This window comes from Gymnodraco acuticeps, unplaced genomic scaffold, assembly GCF_902827175.1.
Source record: "Gymnodraco acuticeps unplaced genomic scaffold, fGymAcu1.1, whole genome shotgun sequence".
NCBI classification, from domain to species: domain Eukaryota; kingdom Metazoa; phylum Chordata; class Actinopteri; order Perciformes; family Bathydraconidae; genus Gymnodraco; species Gymnodraco acuticeps.
The window spans coordinates 1,266,051-1,288,831 of record NW_022992149.1 but is presented as its reverse complement, the minus strand read 5'-3'; the positions used below and the strand labels follow the sequence as shown (position 1 = coordinate 1,288,831).

General features: G+C 40.4%; 1 protein-coding gene across 3 annotated transcripts; it reads left to right on the top strand.

The window, feature by feature from the left end:
• Window positions 1-438: 438 nt before the first annotated feature.
• Window positions 439-22,710, top strand: vwc2l (von Willebrand factor C domain containing 2 like). Of its 3 annotated transcripts, none has more exons than XM_034204014.1 (5): window positions 439-804; window positions 1,880-2,370; window positions 6,489-6,569; window positions 12,182-12,311; window positions 19,136-22,710. In XM_034204014.1, the coding sequence occupies exons 2-5, from the start codon at window positions 1,957-1,959 to the stop codon at window positions 19,285-19,287; spliced, it is 777 nt and encodes a 258-aa protein (XP_034059905.1). In that variant the 5' UTR covers window positions 439-804; window positions 1,880-1,956; the 3' UTR covers window positions 19,288-22,710. The 3 variants fall into 3 exon arrangements, with proteins under 3 accessions (XP_034059905.1, XP_034059904.1, XP_034059906.1); XM_034204013.1 differs by having other exon boundaries at window positions 439-1,091; XM_034204015.1 differs by lacking the exon at window positions 6,489-6,569 and having other exon boundaries at window positions 439-1,091.
• The last annotated feature ends 71 nt before the right edge of the window (window positions 22,711-22,781 follow it).

Below are 22,781 nucleotides of genomic sequence, written 5' to 3'. Positions count from 1 at the left end.
TCTGCTCTGCTCTGCTCTGCTCTGCTCTGCTCTGCTCTGCTCTGCTCTGCTCTGCTCTGCTCTGCTCTGCTCTGCTCTGCTCTGCTCTGCTCTGCTCTGCTCCTGCTCTGCTCTGCTCTGCTCTGCTCTGCTCTGCTCTGCTCTGCTCTGCTCTGCTCTGCTCTGCTCTGCTCTGCTCTGCTCTGCTCTGCTCTGCTCTGCTCTGCTCTGCTCTGCTCTGCTCTGCTCTGCTCTGCTCTGCTCTGCTCTGCTCTGCTCTGCTCTGCTCTGCTGCTCTGCTCTGCTCTGCTGCTGGCTCTGCTCTGCTCTGCTCTGCTCTGCTCTGCTCTGCTCTGCTCTGCTCTGCTCTGCTCTGCTCTGCTCTGCTCTGCTCTGCTCTGCTCTGCTCTGCTCTGCTCTGCTCTGCTCAGCTCAGCTCAGCTCAGCTCAGCTCAGCTCAGCGCAGGACGCAGGAGACAGTCGCTCTCCACCGTGCTGAAAGTCGGAGCGCTCCCGCCTCAGTCTCGCCTGCTGACGGTTAATGCGACCTCTGCCGAAAAATCGAAAAACAAACAATGACATTTGGTTTAATGTGTCTTACTTCTACCCTTCTGGATTTGTATTTGCCATGAAACCGCTGGATGTATACACGCACGCAACAAGACTGACTGCAGCTCTCTAACATTCACCTGCGTGTGGGGAAATATTGAAAAGACTCCGGATTCTCGGGGAACGCTAGAGGATTTCTCTAGCTGCTCTTTTCTCTGTCTCTGTCTCTCTGTCTGTGCCGCATGCCTCTGGACGTGAACTGTTTGTCTCCAAAAGGTGAGTCCGGGGAGGATTATCATGAAGCAGACCTACTTTTACGTGGATATCGCTTTCTTTTCACTGGAAAAGGAGAATCATATCTCCAAAAGGCTGGTGTTTAATTGCTTTTAAATCCATCATCACGAACAGAAGGGAGGATTATAGTATTTGGAGTCTGTTGAATTTACCCTGTGGATAAAGTGAAGTTTCCAATAGGCTATAGGGGACTGTCTTTAATCTGCTGTAGCCCTCTGTGTTGGGCGCTCGCTTCACACACTAAGTGGATATCAAGCTATTTTAACGCGGTGAGTTTGCCCTATCCTGCACTACATATCCCTGTTGTCACTGGCATTTCGATTGATCTGTCAAGACATGCAGCAATTAGAAACAAATTGACTTCAAGCCGAGGGAAAATATGTATTTTCTGCTGTTATTCTTGCTTTACTGTGTTTATTGATGCTGTGGTTTTCCCTTTCACAGTGAGTGATGCATTTGGGATTAAATCATTGCGCATGATTCAGGACATTAGCATGTTACATTGCTAAATTTAAGAACAGGTTAGTTCAGAGTCTGAGCAGTCTTTAGACTAATGTCTATAATCGTTGGCTTCAAATAAAAATAAACCAGCTACTTGTTGTCTCTAATCGCTCTCATAGAGTTTGAATTAAACAAAGGTAGGTTGTGTTGTATTATATATGAGAAGAATACTGCGAGGACCCACTCCACCCACCTCAGATAGTGAATGATTTAAACATTTTTCTCTGAAGTTAAACGTCCCCACTGCTGCAATTTTGCATGAAGATAATTTGAATCTGCACACCCCCCACATCCCGTCACGAGCGCACATATAGAGCACTACACGCTTCGTTTGTCAACAAAGATTTGTTTTCCTTCGGGAATAATGACATTAGCCTGTTGAGTGACCTGCATGGGGGGGTCAGGAGATACAATAATAACTTGTATGATGATCTCTATAATGGCTGTTAGCGTACAAATGCACAGGATGTGAGGTGCTAATGAGGATGTGCCAAAACAACAGCCGTGGAGTCATCGTCCATCATAGGCTATCATCTCTTATTTGTCCCCACTGCAGCCTCAAGTGATGATGATGCTGACGAGAGTAATGAGGATACGGGGAGCGTAGCGATGACATCCACAACATCTTGTTGAATGTGGACATCGATGCCGCGGCGAAGGATGGGCCCTCTCCTCTTGACCGCCTTCCTGTTCCTGCTGGCCCTGAGCGCCGTGTCCCCGGCCTCGGTGGGAAACCCCGAGGATTACACCGCGGACGAGGCGGAGCGGACGGCCACTGAAAACATTGTATTCGATGACTACCGGGGTAAAGGGTGCGTGGATGACAGTGGTTTTGTCTACAAACTCGGGGAGCGCTTTTACCCGGGACACTCGAACTGTCCGTGCCAGTGCACGGAGGACGGGCCTGTGTGCGACCAGCCCGAGTGCCCAAAACTGCACCCCAAGTGCACAAAAGTGGAGCACAATGGATGCTGCCCCGAATGCAAGGAGGTTAAAAACTTTTGCGAGTACCGGGGGAAAACGTATAAAATACTTCAAGAATTCAAGGTAAGATCTGATTTCTAGAATTCAACAGAGATCTTGTAATATGAAAGGTGATTTCTAGCTGGTTGGTTGCCATCAAACGTTTCAATTATATTATGTTTCTCTCTCATATAAGAGGGAACATTCATGTGTACAAAAAAAAAAAAAATACAATTTGCAATCTAATTATTGGCCTTCCATTTGATATATGTCTTCCAGAATATTCACAGTAGTTGATATGCTATGAGGTCACATCTAAACTTCTATAAGAGTTCCCAACTGATGCTCATGAGTTGGTTCCATCTTGCCAGTTTGTTTCAGGATGTCTTGTTCAACGTCTGTATGCCACTGAAGCACACATCTTACATGGCAGTCTGTAAATGTCATATACAAACATTTACATAGACTTGCATGTTCATGTAAAATGACAGCTACCAATCAATTGAAACACAAAATTAAATCTAATGTCATGATGAAGCCACTGTAGAGGATGAATATTACGTGCAGTGCACCCACACAATGGTATAGGTCTGATGATATTTAACATTTACTAGGAACAGCTCAACATTGGTGGGAGGTTATAAGGGTCTGGGTTAGTGAGGCTTCCTCTTTGTGTGAGAATATATCACCGCTTGGCAGACTGTAAAAGTATCATGAAAATGTGTTTATTGGCCAATAAGGGCACAAAGATGGCTGCCTTTCAGAGTGATGTCATCCATGTGCCATTTAGTGAAAATGCACCCGGCATTACTAAACCGACATGCTCTTAGAGTATTTGAATGCTTTGATATACTGAGTCATTGCAGGCCGATTCAGTTCCTCCATGTCTCCTGTGACTGCTTCTACCCACCAGACCAGTGTCTCAGCTGTTGTTTTAGAGCTTGACAGTGCTACCTGAAATAGAAATAGCAACATTAGCTTGACAACTTAAGTCTGTGTTTAAACTGTTGCCCATGAGGAAACCTCCTCATTCATATTCCTCACAAGTGGATTGGCGCTGTAAGTGATGGAAATATAATATGACATAATGCAGCCTAAACAATGGTATAGCTATAGTTAATCAAGGCATATGCGCATGTCCGTGAAAATATATTATTAACTGGTTGGTATGTGTCAAATATAGTTGGTCAGCCAAATGCTACAATTCCAATGGACAACTTTATAATATTTTGGATGTACTGATTTGATCAAGAGTATTCAGGTCTAAAGTAAGCTTGAAGACACTTTATCACCTGCATTTATCCCTTTCTGGTTCCAAAAATTACATATTATGACCTAATGTTAGAGAAAGAAAAGCTAGATCTAGTTAACCCAACATGTAGCATGTAGCATGTAGAGTAGCATGAGGACATGGCCAAATGGATTGGATTTTTCGAAACTTTTGCCTATTTGTTACCTAAGATTTATCCACAAAAACAGCCAACAGTTTTTTCCATTACAAGAAAATGGGAGACACACAAACCAACAACAGCTCTGCGACTAATGGATTATCCAGTTGCACACATGATTTATGTTTATATTTCAGTGAAGAACAGCACTTTTCAGTCTATTTTGTGCATACAATTCAAAGATAATAAGCACTCCAGAACTAAATGAATACTTGAAAATAAGCTTGCAAAAGCATCTTCAACATTAACGAGCATTGTCAGAGGAAGATTAGCTGGGAATTCAGCAGTGTTTGTAACCACACAACTGAAAGCATCACAGCTTTTAGCACTAAAATGCTATAAAATTAGCTTTGAAAGAAAAGGACTACTGAATAACCTACATTATTAGCCAAATAAGTATACAACTACAAGTGAACTTGGAGGCAGCAGAACAAGCTGTAAATTCAACATTGAACTATTATTACATTTGAAAGTTTATCTTTTAAAGGTGTTAGCAAACAGTTGCTCATTAAGCCAGCTGAAGAATGTAAGTCCATTATTCACTTTATTTTAGCTTTGGTTTTGGTCTCCACCATCTCTTGAGAATATCTGGCTCTTTAACTGTTCAACTACGTTTACTAGCTTGCTGCTTTCTGTGTCTGCCTGTGCTTTACGTTCTTGCACAAGAAGTATGCAGTTTATTTAGCCGAGTTTTTTGCTATAATCAGGTGATCAATTAACCAACACATTTGAGTTGCAAGCCGTAAAACTGAAATTAGCTGAAGGGTGTTATTTTGTAGCGTTGAAAGGACAGGCTGTGCATCTGTGATCATTTTCTGTAGGTCTGCCACCTCAAGCAAACCTTTTTTGAACGATACAAACATTTATTGACCCATTATTCATAAAACATAAATACGCTGAAGATAACAATCATGGTTGAAAAGCTGTTATTATCAGAGGAGTATGAAGCTGGGCTGTCTGTGCTGAAGACAAATGCCGATACCACCTGTTGACAAACTGAAATCACTTGTTCGGAATAGCTGCATTTCAACATCATTTGCAGCAAGTAAACATTTACACAAAGGGTTATTATTGAAACCTTTCAGAGGTGTACTGCCATGCAAGGCTTCATCAGACTGTTTTGTTATCTGTGGCAGGTCTTTGTTTGTTTCAGTTAGTTAACATAATGACTCCAAGGCAAAGCAAAGACACCTCTGCTGGGAGATGTTAGAACATGTTGCACCTGTGAATATTAGCATGTCATGTCACTGAAACAAGTTGAAGCAGGCAGGGGGGCTACACAGTGAGGTTAGCCACATACAATGTAGACAAGCATTTTTATTAATAATTATGTCTGTGGAAATGCTAAGGGCAAAACTGGAAGGAAAAAACTGTGGTAAGGAATTGTCCATCAGTTTTCAATTTAAAACCTTTATTTATACAACCTTTTTAATTCAGATGAATGAGTGACGAGTCAGTATTCTGGTAATTCAGTATAAAGCATAGTGTTTTCTGCCGTAGGGGCCATTATGCTAATGCTGACACAATTGAAAGGGTGGCTAATATGGAGCAAAGGACCATTGGTCAGATTCAAACCTGCATGGGGTACTCGGCCTTAGTAATGGGGTGCTCTATTTAATGTTATTGCTACTTGTGTACATACATTATGCACTCGCACAACACAATGACAGTGACACAGTGTTGCTGTTAATAAGGGATGAGCAGGATCATGTTCCTAATCTGTACTCATTGGTTTGCACATCACACAGATACAAGCAAAGTCCTGCATTTAGATGCAAGCCCACAGATTTCTGTGAGGGCAGTTGTGAGTGCATAAGCCTCGCACTTTGATGTGAGATCAAGTCCATCAATAGTGCAGCTCACCCTCATGCTAACCTTGACTGGAGAGCCCAGAGAGGGAAGGGCATCTCTTCACACTTGATGGAGAAACATGCATTAATTTGTTCTTATTGATCATCTCAGGGAAAGTGCCATGACAGAAATAAGGGGGGGGAGTCCGTATCTTAGACTGCACAAGTAGCTCCGGTGTCTTGGTCTACATCCTGAGTGAGGGGCTGGGTCTCTGCAGTGAGTGCATGAAAGCTTCGGACCATGCAGTGTTCAAGTAAATCAAAGGCCGTCAGTATCTGGTGTTCAGAGCCCAGTTTAGAGATGCAGACAGGTTAACCTTTGGTGTGGCCCTCATTGGCATTTCCTTGGCAGTGCTCGTGCTACATTGTGCAGACATTTGCATTTATATTCAGTTGCAGATGATGGAGATGAAACGCAAAGACACAGCAATGTGAGATTGATAACAGAGACATGGAGTCAGTTTGAAGCCTCTGGGTTGCTCGGAGAATTAATGAAGAATGACTTGGTATACATAGCGTGGCATCAGCCACATTTTTACACATTTTGCTGAAAATGTCATCATGCTAGAGCTCAGTCTTTAAGTCCAATGTAAGTTGAATATGCAGTCATTCTCATGCAAGTGGTTTTGGGCATTCATTCAACATAAATCAGCTGACTGTGGTGCAATGTCAGCCTGTCATTTGTTGAATCTAATGCTGGTATAACTCATGCCTCAGCAACCTGATAATAAGCCTAAAATACAGTACTCCACCATCAAAGTATTTACTGGTACATTGTATCAAATGGTTGATATAATGTAGATATTTGTAGATTTACCACCAGTGGGTGTATTTTCTACTCTTTTGTTTTGTTGCCCTGTGAGAGAGTCGTGCCACTCAACCTTAGTAGGTATTTCACCTCCAGGGTTCCCCATCAGATGAGGAGGGGTCCAGTCTGTCCAGCATGGCTCCAGCGCAGCTTCAATCAAGAACCAGGAGCTATAGGGTGAGTTCAGATCCCAGATCGTCAGGCTAGGGCTGGGATGTGAACAATCCTGTCCGTGCTTCCTACGATCCCCCTAGAGAAGGGATGCAGTGTGGGAAAAGGGGGGAGGGCTCCAACATTTGCTGTGTCAGAGGCACATACAGAACATTTCAGACTATCTTGAATAATTCTTCATTTAGAGGCAAGTCATGTTAATTCATTCATTTGAAATAAATATAACTGATAAAAAATGCAATGTTAATATATGTCCTAGGATCCCCACGAGGCAGCTACTAATATACTGTAGTTAACGCCTGTGGGGCTTGAATATCGAGGCATTATCATTTTCACATCAACACAACATTTTACCATTCTGCACTGACAATAGATGCAAGTGAAAATGCCTTTGTCTTTGCGACTTGTCTGTTTCTCGTGACTTCTGTCAACACAACAAGCCTTTGCTAAACTCAATGCGTGATCATAGAAATGTGCACAAACAATCAAAACAAGGCATTTGAAAAGCATGAACACACAAACGCAGAAATGTGTGACTCTGCTTTTCAGCAGACACCTATGAGACAACACAGCCATAAAAGCTGTATAAATGATTGCTCAAATTGGCTTTTCCTATCCAATTTGCCAGAGGTAGCAAAGGACCCAATTAGAAGACATTATTAAGGAAAACATAAAAACTATGCCACCTAATATTTATTTTTATTTTTAGCAGTAACTATTCCCTAGGTATCAAGGGTGTTTTTCAAAACTGCCAGCAATAAACAAGTCTTCCTTCTGTGTCTGTTTTTTCTGACTGCTGGTGGAATATTGTTTTGACTTGACAACAGCAGCATGCAGTGTGACAACCCACTCCCATCCCTTGAATTTATGTGACCCAGTTGTCTAGTCTTTGGGTATTTTACCCTAGCAGAATCCCCATTGAAGGTTATTTAACTACTCATTGCTACCTGGCCCTGTCTACATTTGTCTCAGAGTGGGAATAAAAACTATTTCAGCCGCTTCACTCTAAAACCCAGCGAATAAGAAAAGGACAACAGGAGACTTTTCTTCACCGAAACATCTGGCAGCACGTCTAAGATGTTGGTGTTTTCTTTTGTGAGGCTGGGCTTAGGCATGACTGATCCTCTTCACGCTAGACCTCACACAAAAGGATGCACTGAAAGCACTGTGTGCAGCTGAATACATTGAAGGAATGTACAATTGAGGAGCTCTTGTTTTACATATTTGTTCAAAACAATATATTTATAGAGAAAAATGTTAACTCTACTGACTATTGCTTTTTTCATTATTGTTCAAACTGTTCTCTACTGACAAGCAGAACGACAATTACCTTACATGCAATGGAAAATGCAATTATGCAACCAAAGTACTTCAATCTGTTTTTATAATTTACTCTAATACCGTACAGTACAACCTTTACATGTACTTTACTTGAGTATTTAAGTTGTTAGTTATACTCTTCAATGAAAAATATGCCTTGTAGGTAAAACTACCCAATGGTATACAGTTGTGAATATTAGCTATACCTGTGCATTCAGATGTTGCAAAAGCAGCATGAATATATTCCAATGTGTTATTGTTGTTATGTATTTCTATTTAAGTTACATTTTGAATTCCTCACAGTATACGTCCCAGAAATGAATCAGAAATATTCATTCATTCACAATATGCTTTATATATTTTAACTTTTTGGTATTAAGACAATAATAAACTAGAGTAATTAACGCAATATAAGATTGTCACTAAAGAGTATCTTTAGAATAAATGTTTTCAAGATGTCTGAGAATGTAGAAAATTGCAGTATAGTAAATTAAGTGGTACATTGTGTACTTTTGCCCCTAAACTTAAAGGTTAAACTATTGTGTGTATATAGGTTATTCTGGATAAATAATTCAGTATAAAGTATAGACCACATCAAAACGAAGAAATAAGAACTGTGTTTAACCAACTAAAAAAACAAACACTGTGATACAAAATGGAGGAAGTGGCACCTTGAGATCAAGACACTCGACATTGCATGCAAGTCGAGAGAGCCAGCTGCCCATTTCTCATCAGTCTGACAACATACAAAATGTATGTGAGCCATAAACAATTAATCCAAATCACTGTTTTGTTGTTTCTGGCTAAAGAAATAGTGATTCCATCGCCTCGAACCACATGAATTATATGTTAACTCTCATGTCGAGTCTAATTCCAATTCATCCATACAATTTTACCAGCAGCCACAATTCGAGACAAAAACACAAATGAAAGGTTTGGCAGATTTTGAAAGACTACTATATGATGTATAATCATCTCCCTCGCTATCCTCTAAAGATAGTAATATGCCTTGAAAGGAAAACTGTATTTGTGCCAGATTCAGACTCCAGTGAAACTGCGTCTAATTGTGTCCATTGTTATGTTTTAGTGTAATTTCCTTGCCCTATGTTTTGGCAGCTGATCAAAAATTAATCGAAACTGGTGTAAGCTGGATCCTTACCATGCACTTAACTAATTGTCCCACTCCTAGAGGGAGTACGTGATTGTGCTGGGCTTTTACTAATAATTAGATACTTCAGACTAACATGTAATTGACCATCCTGCTAAGTAAATGCTATTTTAGGGGGAGTAATCTTGTTAGGCTGTTGCTTTTTTTAAATATAAGAACTATTACATGCACGGATTGCTTTTGTAGCTGCTTGTGTCCTAAAAGTTCCATTCACATAGACACTAGCATCCTGAAATTGATCATATTCAAGAATGTGAATAGACAGAAAGTAGCATTAATCTGATTCAAAGCCTTTTGTATATTATTTCAGTGATATCCAGGCTTCTTAATGTCTGCCTTCCCCATATAGACCCAGCTTTCTATACTGTCTGAGCTCTATAGCATTTGAGAATGAGCCCATTTCTGTTTCTGGCTGCGAGGACTGCTGCATTCTGGTTCTAGTTTCTTCATCTTATCAGAAGTAATAAAGGACAAAAGTACAACAGTTTATCCTCCGCCCTAGGGTTTCTAGAAGGTGGCTTCTTTCTTTTAACATGGGATGTGCGCAGGAATTGTGAGGGGCTGTTGATATAACCTAAAGAGATGAGACCTCATTCCCAATACTTAGAACAAATATAATATTCTATGTTTTTAATGTAGATTGAGATATTGTTTGTCTAGTTAGTTATTGGCCTACTTTCAAGTTATAAAAAGAGAAAATATGTGATACTGTGAACATTTCCATTAAATCAATCAATCTTTCTATAATAATACTTGCCACTTATCTTACTCCCTCAGCTCTTTCTCTGTTGTTGTAACCATTCATAACATTACTTGTTATTATCAAGAACCATATTTAACATAATTGCTAGTAGCTCATATCGCAAGCTTAAAAGAAGCTACCCTATCTTAAGTGGGTCTTCAGCTTGGTCCATTGCACGATTGCTACAGCACCCTCTTGTTGTCTACATTAGCCTAGCATGTCTATATTAGTAAAGGTCTGTAATTGTAAAGGAGGCCCTGAACAATAAGGATATTATTAATGTCAATTTAAAATAAGGTGTAATGGATTTGATATGCTGCCCCGGTTTAAGGTGAATCATCTTCTCTCTACGATGGAAGCTCATGAGTGAGCCTTATATATTAAATGACGGGTGCCAAGACAAAGTCAAATATTCCTGTTGGAGAATCAGAAAGCTGTTATGCAGCATGACATCCTGAATCAAGACTGTACATGACAGACACCGCCCCGTACATTCTGCAGAGCTGACCCTGGATCTTACCTTCCAGCCCCCACACTTAAAGTCTGTCAGGCTGGCAAAACCTTCCATATGTATGAGACAACATCTTGCTGTGTATGTAATTGGTATATTTCTGTATGAGCGCTGGAACTGAAAGAGGGGAAGATAACTGGAGGGGTGCTTAACTCGAAAGGTAATATTTTTTAAATGGTTTATTTACATGAACGCACTTGGTAAGACATGAGAGGAATTTCTAATGAGAGGAGAGTGAAGTGATAGATGTCTTAGAAGCTTTTATTATTTCAGTGCAGCTTCACGAGAAAAGGAAAGGCGTGCTTTACATCAGGGAGCAACAGCTCTAAAATATGCAACAGGCACAATATACGAGCAGATGAAATCTATCTTCATTAACATCACTAAGTGTGAATATTTTAAAGCGAAGATACACAATACATTTTATACCAGGAGCACACTAACAAGTTACAGACAAACAAATGCAGACAAACAAATGCAGTCACTGTTCTGTCACTTATTCATTGCCTTGGAACAGGCTTTGATAATCATATCTGAGAGATAGTTGTCCAAACTTTTTATTCCATCTGACTTTCAGGAAGTAAACATTACAGTTCAGACATGCATATGTTTTCTAACTCAATGAGGGAAAATGGAATGACAGGAGGAAAAACATTAATGTGTAAGTCTCTGCTCTGATGCTTGGTTATTTTATTCACCACAAACAGTAGTAATAATAGTTTTGGGTTAAGACGCCACACTAATAAGGGTTTGTGCATTTGTTTCCTATTCTTATTTTCCTTCCTACTCTCCGTGGGTTTATTATAAAACTGTGTGAAACAAAATGGCAGGCATGCAGCCTGAACAAAAACAATTTCTTGTTTAGTACTACTGAATTCCTGCAGCGTTCACTGGTTTTACTAGCACCAAGACTTGGCAATGGCATCATTTAACTCCCAGAGAGATAATAAGCATAGACTCCAAAAACATCTATGGCTTTAAAGGTTATTCTGATTATATGAATATTAAACACGCAAAAGCTAAGCATAATAGTAGTCATCTCAATGTCATTCAATAGTCAACATTTGCTGACAAAGTCACTGGTTTTGAAAACAAAATGCCAAGCATTAGAATATTGACTGCAGCAAATTACATAAATGTGGGACTTCAAACAAATAACTCACCCAGTTTAGTATGAATCATCTGTACTAATTGTTGGTTCCTGCACTCATTGGTCCAAAAAACAATATTTTATCGGATGTAAACTGCAAAATGGTTCTTAGATATGAAACATTTGTGCCCTCTAAGCCCAGAACAAAGTGCTGGAAGATCCTGAGCAGAGGTGCCAAAAAAAGTCTGTTTACTATGATGAGCAGAACAGACATTTTATATGATGAGCAGTTGACCTTTCGTGAGTTGGAAAAAGTTTGTATTTTTCCACTCCATGTAATTGCATTACAGTTCATTTTCCGGTCAAGAGACTTTGTAAAGATAGTCAAGTGAGTGGGAGCAGCACAGAGAGCTGCATAGCACTGATTTACATGTTGCAGAGGTGGTATGATATGCAGTTTCCTGAGGCATTCCACAGAAGAATGCAGCAAAATACTAAATATCATGAACCCTACTTTACAGACTCCCTTATTAGTTGGGGATAACATTTAAAGTCTGCTACACGCTTGTTTGTAAGATGCAAGAGGCCTAATAAATGGGCGTTGTGAATAATTTATGAACTTGTTTCTTCATGAGACTCATATCATTAGATCCTATTAATTGCGATATAACAGCAGAGGAGCAGACTGCTCATCTGACCAGGTAACCATGTAGCGCATGCACATGATGAAGGTAAGATCTTCTGACTCAGCTAACCCAAATCCCCCCTCACCTCTTTCTGCCCACAGCCGTCGGCCTGTGAATGGTGCCGCTGCGAACCAAATAATGAGGTGCACTGCGTGGTGTCCGACTGCGCCGTCCCAGAGTGTGTCAACCCTGTGTACGAGCCGGAGCAATGCTGCCCCATCTGTAAAAACGGTAAATACCCATCTCTTCTGGAATTCCACACACACTTCTCAGAAGTCATTACATTTTCATTAAACCAATGACGGCAAGTTTATCTGTGGTATCACCATTTGACGGTCGTGCCTTTAGACGATCAGGATGTAATTGATGTGTTATGAATTAAAATGATTACCTTGGGCCCGATGGACAATAATGAGTAGTACTAGTTTTAATTATAAATGACACACTAAGCAGAGTAAACATTAGCCCATTGATTAAAGGCACAGTAGGAAGGTCTAATGGGTCCTCTGAGAGCCTTTTAACTCCCAGTGCCCTGACGCCCTTGTCACACACAGCCAATCGCTAAATTAGAATTATAGGATTCCAATGGTTCATTGGCTATTTACAAGGCGAAGTGGGACATTTCCCTTTGCCAGCACCAATCCTGAGGGATAGATGGAGCTTTATGACTGAAGTACAGTAACTGTTTGCCTGCAATGTGATCCTGGCTGGAATGCTCAACAACACATAGTGCCTGTGGGTAATACTAAATGCACAACACAAAGTTGCAATGTTTAATCATGGATTCCTATTGTGTCCTTTTACACAGTTCATATGTGTGCTTTTGATCATTTAAGAGCTACAAGACCTAGCACAAAAAAGTGTTTCTGAAACTGATAAACAAATACATGTTCTCCCATGATTATGTGCCTTGTTATTGTATTTCATTTTCTCATTATGTTGAGGCAAAAGTATGAGTAACCCTGCTGAAAATAGGCAAAACATACAAACAAATGTTTTTTTCCCCCTTATTTTTTAAAGCAGCGCTTGACCTATAAATGTGATGGGAGGAATTTGGTTTAAGGCGGTAGCTAAATGGCTATTCCATCACAACCACTCAGATTTTCTTTCACACTATTTTCTCATTTCCACTTTATCCACCTTGCCATCTTTCCTTTATTTTCAACACACGAGCACACACAAACACCCACACTAACAAGGCTGCAGAAGCTGCTAGGAGAGAGCTAATCCAGGCTGACAGGACACAGTGACACCTTTGGCATTTCAGGGTAGGCCTGCCGTTTCCAGGCTCCCTAAAGGGTGCCTGGTCAGGCTCTCTAAAGGGTGCCTGGTCAGGCTCTGGCAGCCAGTTATCCCTATGGAAGCTGAGGGGCTGGGGAGAGGACAATGAAGAATGCTGTTTAGCTCCCATTTCCTGCCAAGGTACAGAGGGCTGTGAAAGGAAGACATCCACTTGTGTGCTCCGGTTAGACATGCAATCAGTGGAAGAGAGGTGTCTTTTCTTTACCTGCTACAAGCAGTTGGTTTCAAATACATATGTGAAATAAGCACAACTCTTTCAAAAAGCCAAAACATTTTCTTTACAAGGTAACAACAAGACTCCTAGAGAAAACCACGAGCAGTTCATACTTGAGTGTAGTGATGTTGGTGTCCAACCCCAGACCAACACAATCACCTATTACAAGTTTATTAAAAGGTGTTCATTTTCAGTGACAAGTGTTTTTTAATTAAAAAAGACTAATGCTAACAGTACAGCACGGGTTTCAGCTAAATGCTAACATCAGGGCCGGCCCTCGGCATAGGCAGTATAGGCGAATGCTAAGGGCGCATCAACCCATAGGGGGCGCCGAAAATTAGGGAGAAACAAAAAGAAAGAAAAAAACACAATTTCCCGATTTTGGATCAACAAAGTACATCTTATTATCTTATACTAACAGAACTACGCCTATATTGCGTACAGCGCCCATAAACTATGTCACACACCCCCCCCCAAAATCAAGTTGAACTGCCCCAGCAAAAAACAGGTTTATGTGAAATTGTTCTTTTTTTGAAATAATGGTTTTAGTGTGCAATTATAGATTTTAATTTTGTGTTTGTATTCATTTAAAATAAATCAAACTCCCAAAAAACGTACACAGCTTCTGTGTGCTTTTATTAACATTGGAGCTTTAGAGCGCTCTCTCCTGAAAGACTGAAAGGCTCTGATAACCTCAGCTCCGTGAGGTAAAGGCACAGAGAATAGGTGAAAAACAGGTATAAAATACTATATGACAGTACAAAAAAGTTGTTATTAATAAACAACAATACAGTTTGAAAGGGGAGCGATTTGTAAAATATCCATAAATAAAAAGAAAATCTGCTTACAGTTTCATATGGGTGTTGAGAGATGTATCCATAGATCTCCTAATGTTGCTCTCAAAGTTCACCAGATTGATGCTTTTAACTTTAATATTAAAAAAAAAAAGTCTTCCCAGGGGTGCATGCCCCCAGACCCCTCTAGAGGAGGTGAGGTCCCCCCCCCCACTTAAATCATGTTCAAATGGATAGGAAACTAAATACAGTTGCATACATCTTGTGTCCATATCTTTCTGTTTTGGTGGTCATGCCACAACCGTGCACGCGCGAGTCATAGTGAGTGTCTGCATCCTTATTTTTTTTGTGAAGTATGAAAGTGTTTAGCTTCACACAATCCTTTGGAGACACATGTCGAAATCACAAAATAATATATTTAGGGATATTATCACAAAATGGTATGTGCCTCACTAGTTCCAGAGCTGAAGAAGCGTAATATACAGAGATCTGATTGGTTACTTATTACATTAGACAGCGTTGTGGTTAAAGGGGCTGTAGCTTCTGCAGACAAAAACTGCAGCATATAAGAAGTTCTGAAATCATATCTATACTCTGCATTAGCACTGTTCAGCTCAACCCACTCACTTTGAGAAAGATAAAGAACATTTTTGGCTTCTTTTAATGTCAAAACCAATCAGAATCGTCGAAGGGTGGCCTGTTTGCTTAGGTCTGAAATGTTATTGAATGTTTAAAACGTAATTGTTGTTAAAAACACACTGATAATTTAGTTATTGATTTGGAAAGTAAAATGTGTTTTAATACTTGGGTTGAAATGAGGACACATTTGGTTGATTAGTGATCTTTTTTTCCAGATTACTTACCATAATTAAATTTAAAGCAGGTCAGAATCTTAACGCTTTTTAACTAAATGTGTTCTGGTTACAGCCGTGATATTCGGATGTCTTTTGACTAACAATGCTTCTGCATTGGCCGCCTGCCGCCCTTTTGTTGAAACTTTCCATAAATAGGATGTGGCTTTTTTGCTCATCTGCTTCTTGGTGTTTCACCCTGAAAACAGCAGCAGAAAGCAGAAAGCCGCACAATGGAATAGTCAGCCAGGGGAGGGCTTATCTCCCAGAACCATGTTCATTGAGTCCGACTGATTCAGCTCTAATATTTATCAGGAGTTATACTGTACATTTATCAGGGGATACATGTAATTATAAATTTATCAGGGGATACATGTAATTATATAATTCTCATGAAGATATTTATAATGAGAAGTAGTGAATTGGCCAGCGTTCTGTCACTAAGATAGGATTAAACCATGTATAGATCTCTCTGGAAACTGTCACTGTGGATTTTTAACAGACGTATCATGCAGTAGCAGAGCCATAGAGCTGACTGCAATGAGGTAACACATTCAGACTGACATTTATATGGACACGCAGCAATTTTGTTGTGAATTAGAAGTTTTTGGCAGGTGGTTTTGAATGGAATCATTTCCCACCTCTAGGCAATAGCTATGATTATATTTGAGCCAAATCGACTGTAATGAGCCTTAATGCGTATTCACTCCTTAAGCTGCAGTCAGGGAAAGTGTAATATGCAGTGACAGTTTGACACAGGACAAACATTTTCTGACTTCACTACATTTGATTTGCCATGAATCGATCACAGGCTCGGACGGGTGACAGTGTGACAGTGTGTCCTTCGGACAGTGACAGGTAGCGGAAACTCTGTCCTTGTGGCTCCAAGTCTATCCGGCTATAAACAATCACACTTGGCAGCCAGAACCAGTGACCCTCTTCCCTCATCAACCTCCACTGAGTTTGTCCTGTAACCTGTGCCAGCTGTCCAGAGGTGGATCAATGAGAGTTAAGACTTGGCAAGCGTTCACAATGTCTCCTCTAAGCTCAGATCAAAGAGCTTTTATCAGATCCGGATAGATAAAGGGACTCATCTGTGCTAAGGCAAAGGTTGGGGGTACTAAGTAGCCAACACCTCCTTTTGCAGGTGTCACATGGATGTTTTTGCCCCTCTGAAGCTTGTTTTCGCTCATAAACACTGCAGAAGATTAAAACTAGGCCGACAAACATCTGAACCAAAAGCTTGTGAAACATTGCGAGTTACTGGCCAACCCTAGTTGACTAACGTTAGGCTAAATTTGACAACATAAAGCATAAAGTGTTCCTTTGTCAGTTTGGAAAGTTCTCCTACCTCTTTAGTTAAACAACCATATACAGTCTGGCGGGCGTTACCGCAGCATCCGGACCAAAACCACCAGATTCAGAGACAGTTTCATCCCACAGGCAATAAGACTGTTAAACACCTGAACTGTTGAAACAACATCCATAACATTCATCTGCTACTTAGTAATTATTTATCTATTTATCTAATATATCATTCCAATAGCTTGCATATAGACTCTTATTTAACTTTTTTTAAACTATTTTTCTTTTTGTATTTACTTTTTAATATTTACTTGTACTATATTTTTCTGTTTTTCTGTATTATTGTGTTGCACTGTTGGAGAAGCCTGTGACCTAAGATTTGCATCGACATAACTACTCATAGCTATGTTCGTATGACAAATAAAGAACCTTGAACAATTTAAAAGGTAGGGTAGGTAATTAACTTCAAAATGAAATGAATACATTAAATACTTTGACAATAAATACATTAAAAAATGTCATCTGTGGAAGACGTGGCACTGTAAAAAGCAAGATCAATTATTTGAGCCGGCCCGGCTAAAATAACTGGATGGCCTACCTGCCTGTCAGCCTTCCATCTCGTGCACAAACTTATCTCGTGCACAAACTTATCTCGTGCCCTCCTTGGTCATGTGCGCTTGCGTGTGTGTTGGAGGAGGGGCTCTGTAAGGAAGTCTGAAGGAAGGGGCAGATTTTTTTCGGTTGCGTACTTTCAAATTCTAGCGCACTCGAGCTGGTTTCTCCATTCTTACCTACCCCACCTTTAAGTAATGAAACTAGTAACATACAGTACACAATAACAGCCATGCAGCTAGGTTTGACCTATTTTTACTTAACATGTTGAAGTACTTTCACATTTAGTGGAGTATGTTCACAGTTTGGTACTGCTACTTTTATTTTTAAAGAATCTGAAGGATTATTTCCCCTCTGTTTTAGGAAATTAGTACATTCAATGTCATGCCGCTGCTTATATATTGAAGAAGTCAATCTGACCCATTTGACTTGTCCGTGTGACTTTCAATTTTTATCGAAGACCATGGTCTTTACATTACCTGAATGTGTGCTTTGAGTTGCCTCATTATCACCACAGAAAACAGTAATAGGCCTATTTTACAGTGTATAGTTTGACAATCATAGTTACTATAACATCGACAATGGCTCAGTTATCTGTGAAGGTGTGACAGTGAGCTAACACAATACCAGGACCCTGAAATCAAAGCAGATGAATGGAATACAACCATTATAAATTTCGATAGTTATACATGGGACATGTCATAATGTCCTCCATGAAACGATCCTATGTTGTGCTCAAGTTGAGTAATTGTGCAGATTTGCACACATCTGGCCGTGTCCCCAAATGTACCCTGTGTAACTCGGCTCTTCAGATGTACCATACAGTTACACACTTACAATGCCACCATTTCATTTGCCTGTACTATATCAAATTAGCTAGTTCACAAAGATGTCCATAAAAGTTTGCCGTGAAAGCTACTTTGTCTTCAAGAGTTATGAGACGTATGACTTTTTTATGACTTTTAAGACTCGTGGAGTCTGGGGTCTAGCAGATTTTCTAGTGCCGAATGCTGAGAGCATTCCAAAGTCCCCGTCACACCAATTGAGCTGTTGATTGCTTCATCTAAATGATTAAAACCAGGAAAAATGCATAGCACATTCTCCCTCTGCCGTGCTGTCTCAAAAAGTAAAGGAGTGAGACGACTTAGATTTAATAATTTAATGTGGTATTTACCAATAATAAATGCATTTCCACAAATGCTACAGTGTTTATGGCTTCCTCGAGTACAGATCTTAAAATGTACCCAGGCAAAATCTGTCTCAATAGACCGAAATGATCAGATATGGGTATGAGGTGTTCCAGTGGTATATAGTCAAACACCTTTTAGAATTAAAGATATCAACAGAAAGGATCCGCACAAGCAAATCCTACAGTGTGTTAGGGATCAGCAGGTCTCCCTTGAAAAAGAGATCAATGATCTCAATGGGATACACCTGGGTAAATAAAGGTTTGAAATGAAATCAATCAGATGTCAAAATTAATCTGAGTTCTTTATTGTTTTAGAAGTCAGCACAGAAGTAGTGTGGGGAGAAAGCATGTAAGGAATTGCTAAGGAGTTCTGTGGCCTTTTCATACAGACTGAAGTGATTAACACCATCCTGCCTCTCAAAGCAGCGCTCTCTCTCTCTCCCTCTTTGGCTCCGTCTCTCACTCCCTGTACTCCAGCCTCTCTGTACTGCCAAGCCAGCTCCTGGCAGGCTTCTCCTCTTGCAGCGCATTAGGATGCAAAGCGCTCCATGTTGAGGGAGAAGGGGAGACTAACAAAAGCGCTTTAGTGTTGCAAAAACAAGCCCATCAGTGCATGCCCGTGAAAAGATCTGTACGTCTGCTCTGACTCCTTTAACTCCCCGCAGCTCTCCGCATCACTCCACCACACCTCAGAAAAGGAGAAGCCCTCAGGAGAACCACATCCATTTCTTGTCGTTCTCACTCTTGTCTCTCTCTCCCCCCCCCTTTCCTCCCTTCCCATGCGGCAGGTCCAAATTGCTTTGCTGGAACGACGATCATCCCAGCCGGAATTGAAGTGAAGGTGGACGACTGCACCATCTGCCGCTGCCACAACGGAGATTGGTGGAAGCCGGCTCAATGCCTGCGGAGGGAGTGCCTCAACGGCCAGACGTTGTCATAGAGAGACTCCACCGGGGATGGTGGAAAAGCTCAGGCAAGGCCCTGCCTACTGCACCATTTTGTATGATTGACAGGGCAGGAGCACAATTCCTAAGCAACCTGAGACAGCATAGCATCGAAGAGATGCGCTCACAAGCTTCACACAAACACAAATGTTGCCACCGAGAAGAAGACGGAACTTGTCTCAAGGCCGTTTCCACCCTCCGGTTTGAATCGTCCTATATATATATTTTCAGATGTTGACTTGCTGCTCTCACACAAAAAAGTTTCTAAGCTCTTTGAACTTTTTCCTAACCATTGGCAATGTTGAATTGCTCATGTGGATTTCTGTATGTATGCCATCTGCTTGTTGTACGTGTCTGTCACAATCACGCAGGTGTTGTATTATTCCAACAGCAGGCAAAACAAACCGTAAGCACACTTAACAGCGCTTTTTCTGTTTTTGTCATAACAGGATCAACACCGGTAAAAGCACTGCATACGTAGGTGTTTCACAACTTCACTCTAAGAGCTTGTTTACAAGATGCACATCACACATTACTGTTTGTGTCTTCATAAGACTTTGTATCACTATGGCAGGAACTCACCTCTAACACTTAGATGATGCTACTGTCCATTTTATAAACTGCTGTAAAACCCCAGAACACTGATTTGTGTGCATACTATGGTTTTGAATCATGTCTCTGTATAGAAGCAGCACAGCCAGGGGAAGATGGAAAGAAAGGAAAGTTGGTAGAGAGCAACTATGAGAACTCTGCATCACAACAACAAGTCTGGGCAGCCTCTGCTGGCTTAATTGTCGTTATTGTTTTCTCTCAGTGGTCCATATTCTCGAAAATATTCCCGCTAACTAACTGCTTGAACTTGTTATTAAAGCAATTAGTGAGCCAAAAGCAGCCTGCTTTAATTTCCTTTAATCAAGGAGTATTCTGTGATAGATCATCCAGCTGGGTGCTTGGCGCTGCCGCAGCCTGCATGCTGAGCCCGCTCCAGAACCAGCAGACAAAAGGAGGGCATCTGCATTTGTCTAAATGCTTTTTAGGCAGCATTCACATGCACATTGTCCATGAGAGCATTCACAATCACACCATTCATCGGCAATCTCAAAGCCACAGTGTGTTGATCTGCACCCAGTGAAGACCATAAGGCTTGGTCAAATACAAATCTCTAACATAATGTAATATATTTTCAGTTCCACCCGTTCCCCATATGTTAGAATAGCTCTCCCGATGTGGCAATACGATAAGAGACAAGCTAATGTATTGCCTTGATATTTTCCAGACCAGAGTGGTCCTTAAGTGGTCAAGTCTGAAGAAAAACACCCAATTAAAGCCCCAAACACCATTTTTTGAGGAAATGATAAATAATAGTCATTAATTCAAAGGTGAATTCCAGTAAACTCATGCCATTCATCAACAGAATATTTTTCCATTTCCAGAAAATCCGTTCCTTTTAACCTTTTAGACACTATTCCAGGGTGGTGATGGATGGGTTGCTTAATAGCAGCTCACAGCACTCTGTAATGAGCCAGACATGAACATAGGATACAGCCCAATGACTAAAGAGGTACATTACCTAAAAGGCACTAAAACTCATTTTAAAAGTATGCAGCATAAGGCTGCAGCACATGGTTGTTGGAGGAAAGAAAGGAAAGAAGCGTGGGTGCATTTCAATATAAGGTGCAACAACAAGGCTAGGGGCATTTGATCATTAAGCTACAGTGATTTAGTGTCTCTTAATATGAAAAGACATTCCTCATCTATCTGGATTGAGGTCCGCAGACTCATAAAACAAAACTGACATCTACAGTTTATCAATCACAGCGTCAGTGATCCAGACATTTTCAAATGAATAAAAGAGCGTCATTATTCTTAATTACTTTAGATGCCAAATCATTATTCAGCAAATATATTGAATACCTTTACTGGGTAGCAAAGAGCAGAGTGAGTGTTCCAGGGCTCAGAGGCATGGCTGCCACCACCGATGCCTTATTACTATTCCAGATTAGATTTACTTAGCATGGCCTTTGGCTTTATACAGTGTGAACAGCTCAGGCTGATTTAAGCACGGCTTTGTTTGCGGTGTAAAGTTATGTAATGCCCAAAACGAGCAATTCCTGTAACTGCCAGAAGGGGTGAATTAGCGGGAGTATTGGGGCTACAAGTGCTAGGACATTTATTCAATAACGGGTGGAAAATCCGATCATAATTAACAGATAGATTGGGAAATACACTGTTTTTGGTTTAAGTAAGTGTGGAAGAAGACAAAATGGCCGAAACAAGTATCGCAAAGATAGATTCAAATGTCAATGTGAGTTTTATTGTTGTGATTTAATTTCCTTCTGACTTGGGATTCCATTACTGCTCTTCTCATTCATTTGCAAGCTGTCAACAAGGTATGAGCGTAGAGGGTGAAGGTCAAAGCATCAAGAAAAAGATAATGGAATTGTTCCTCCAAGAGTTGTGATTTAGTCTGCTTGTGGAAAGCAAAAAATAATAAAAATCCAATCAAAAAGCAATTCATATATTCAAAACAGACAGATGAGGAAAACGGTGGAATATGTGTTCACCCCAGCAGACTGGTGCATATGTCGCTCTGCACTGCAAAATGGTTGAGCATAAACAGTTGTCATGGAAATGACTTTTAAAGCTGTCATTTACAACTAAAGAGGAGCGTTTAGGATCCGTGTAGATTAACATGCAGTAGATTCCTTTGTGTGTCGTTTGAAATGGGCTGCATTTAAGAACACAATAAGAAAAAAGGCATTTCAGAGGCTCTGCCCGGGCAAACCGAGGGACATTACATTTCTCATTGCAGATATGTGAAGCTGCAGTTTCAAGGACAGCAGTCTGTCATTTGTTTTCTGCCAGGAGATTGTGAGTCTGTATGTCCGTCTATAAATGTCTATTCCAACCTCCCCCCCATCGTCTCATTGTTCACACTGCAGGCTTGTACATGTGCATTTTGTAATCGGTACACCATCCGCTCTTTCCATGAGACACCGACTAACTGTAGCTGGAAACCATGAATGATTTTTTTTCTGGTCGTTTTTGTTTGTTTTTTTAGCAACAAAACTGTTACATAAAGTGTGCCTGAAAACCAACACAGTACTATGTGGAAAACGGAGAGAAACACTGTTATTATACAATCAATTGTAGATTTGGGGGCACCAAGGGTCTGTTCATTCAAAGGTGGGATAGTATCATTTCTATAAGGACATTAAGATTCATGTTTAAAATGAACAGCATCTTTGATTGTAAATGACCACATGCTTGCAGGTTCACGCTGTACAAGAAACAACAAAACCACATTTAAAAAAGTTAAAGAACCCTTGGTGTCCCCATGTTGTTCATATGTAAATATCTTTAAAACGTATATAATGTGTATTCTGAATTCTGAGGTGGAGTAAAAAAAAAAAAAAGACGTAAGAAATGTGAAAAATGTGTATTATTCATGGAGGCAAAAACTATTTTATTAAATAGACATGAAAAGAAG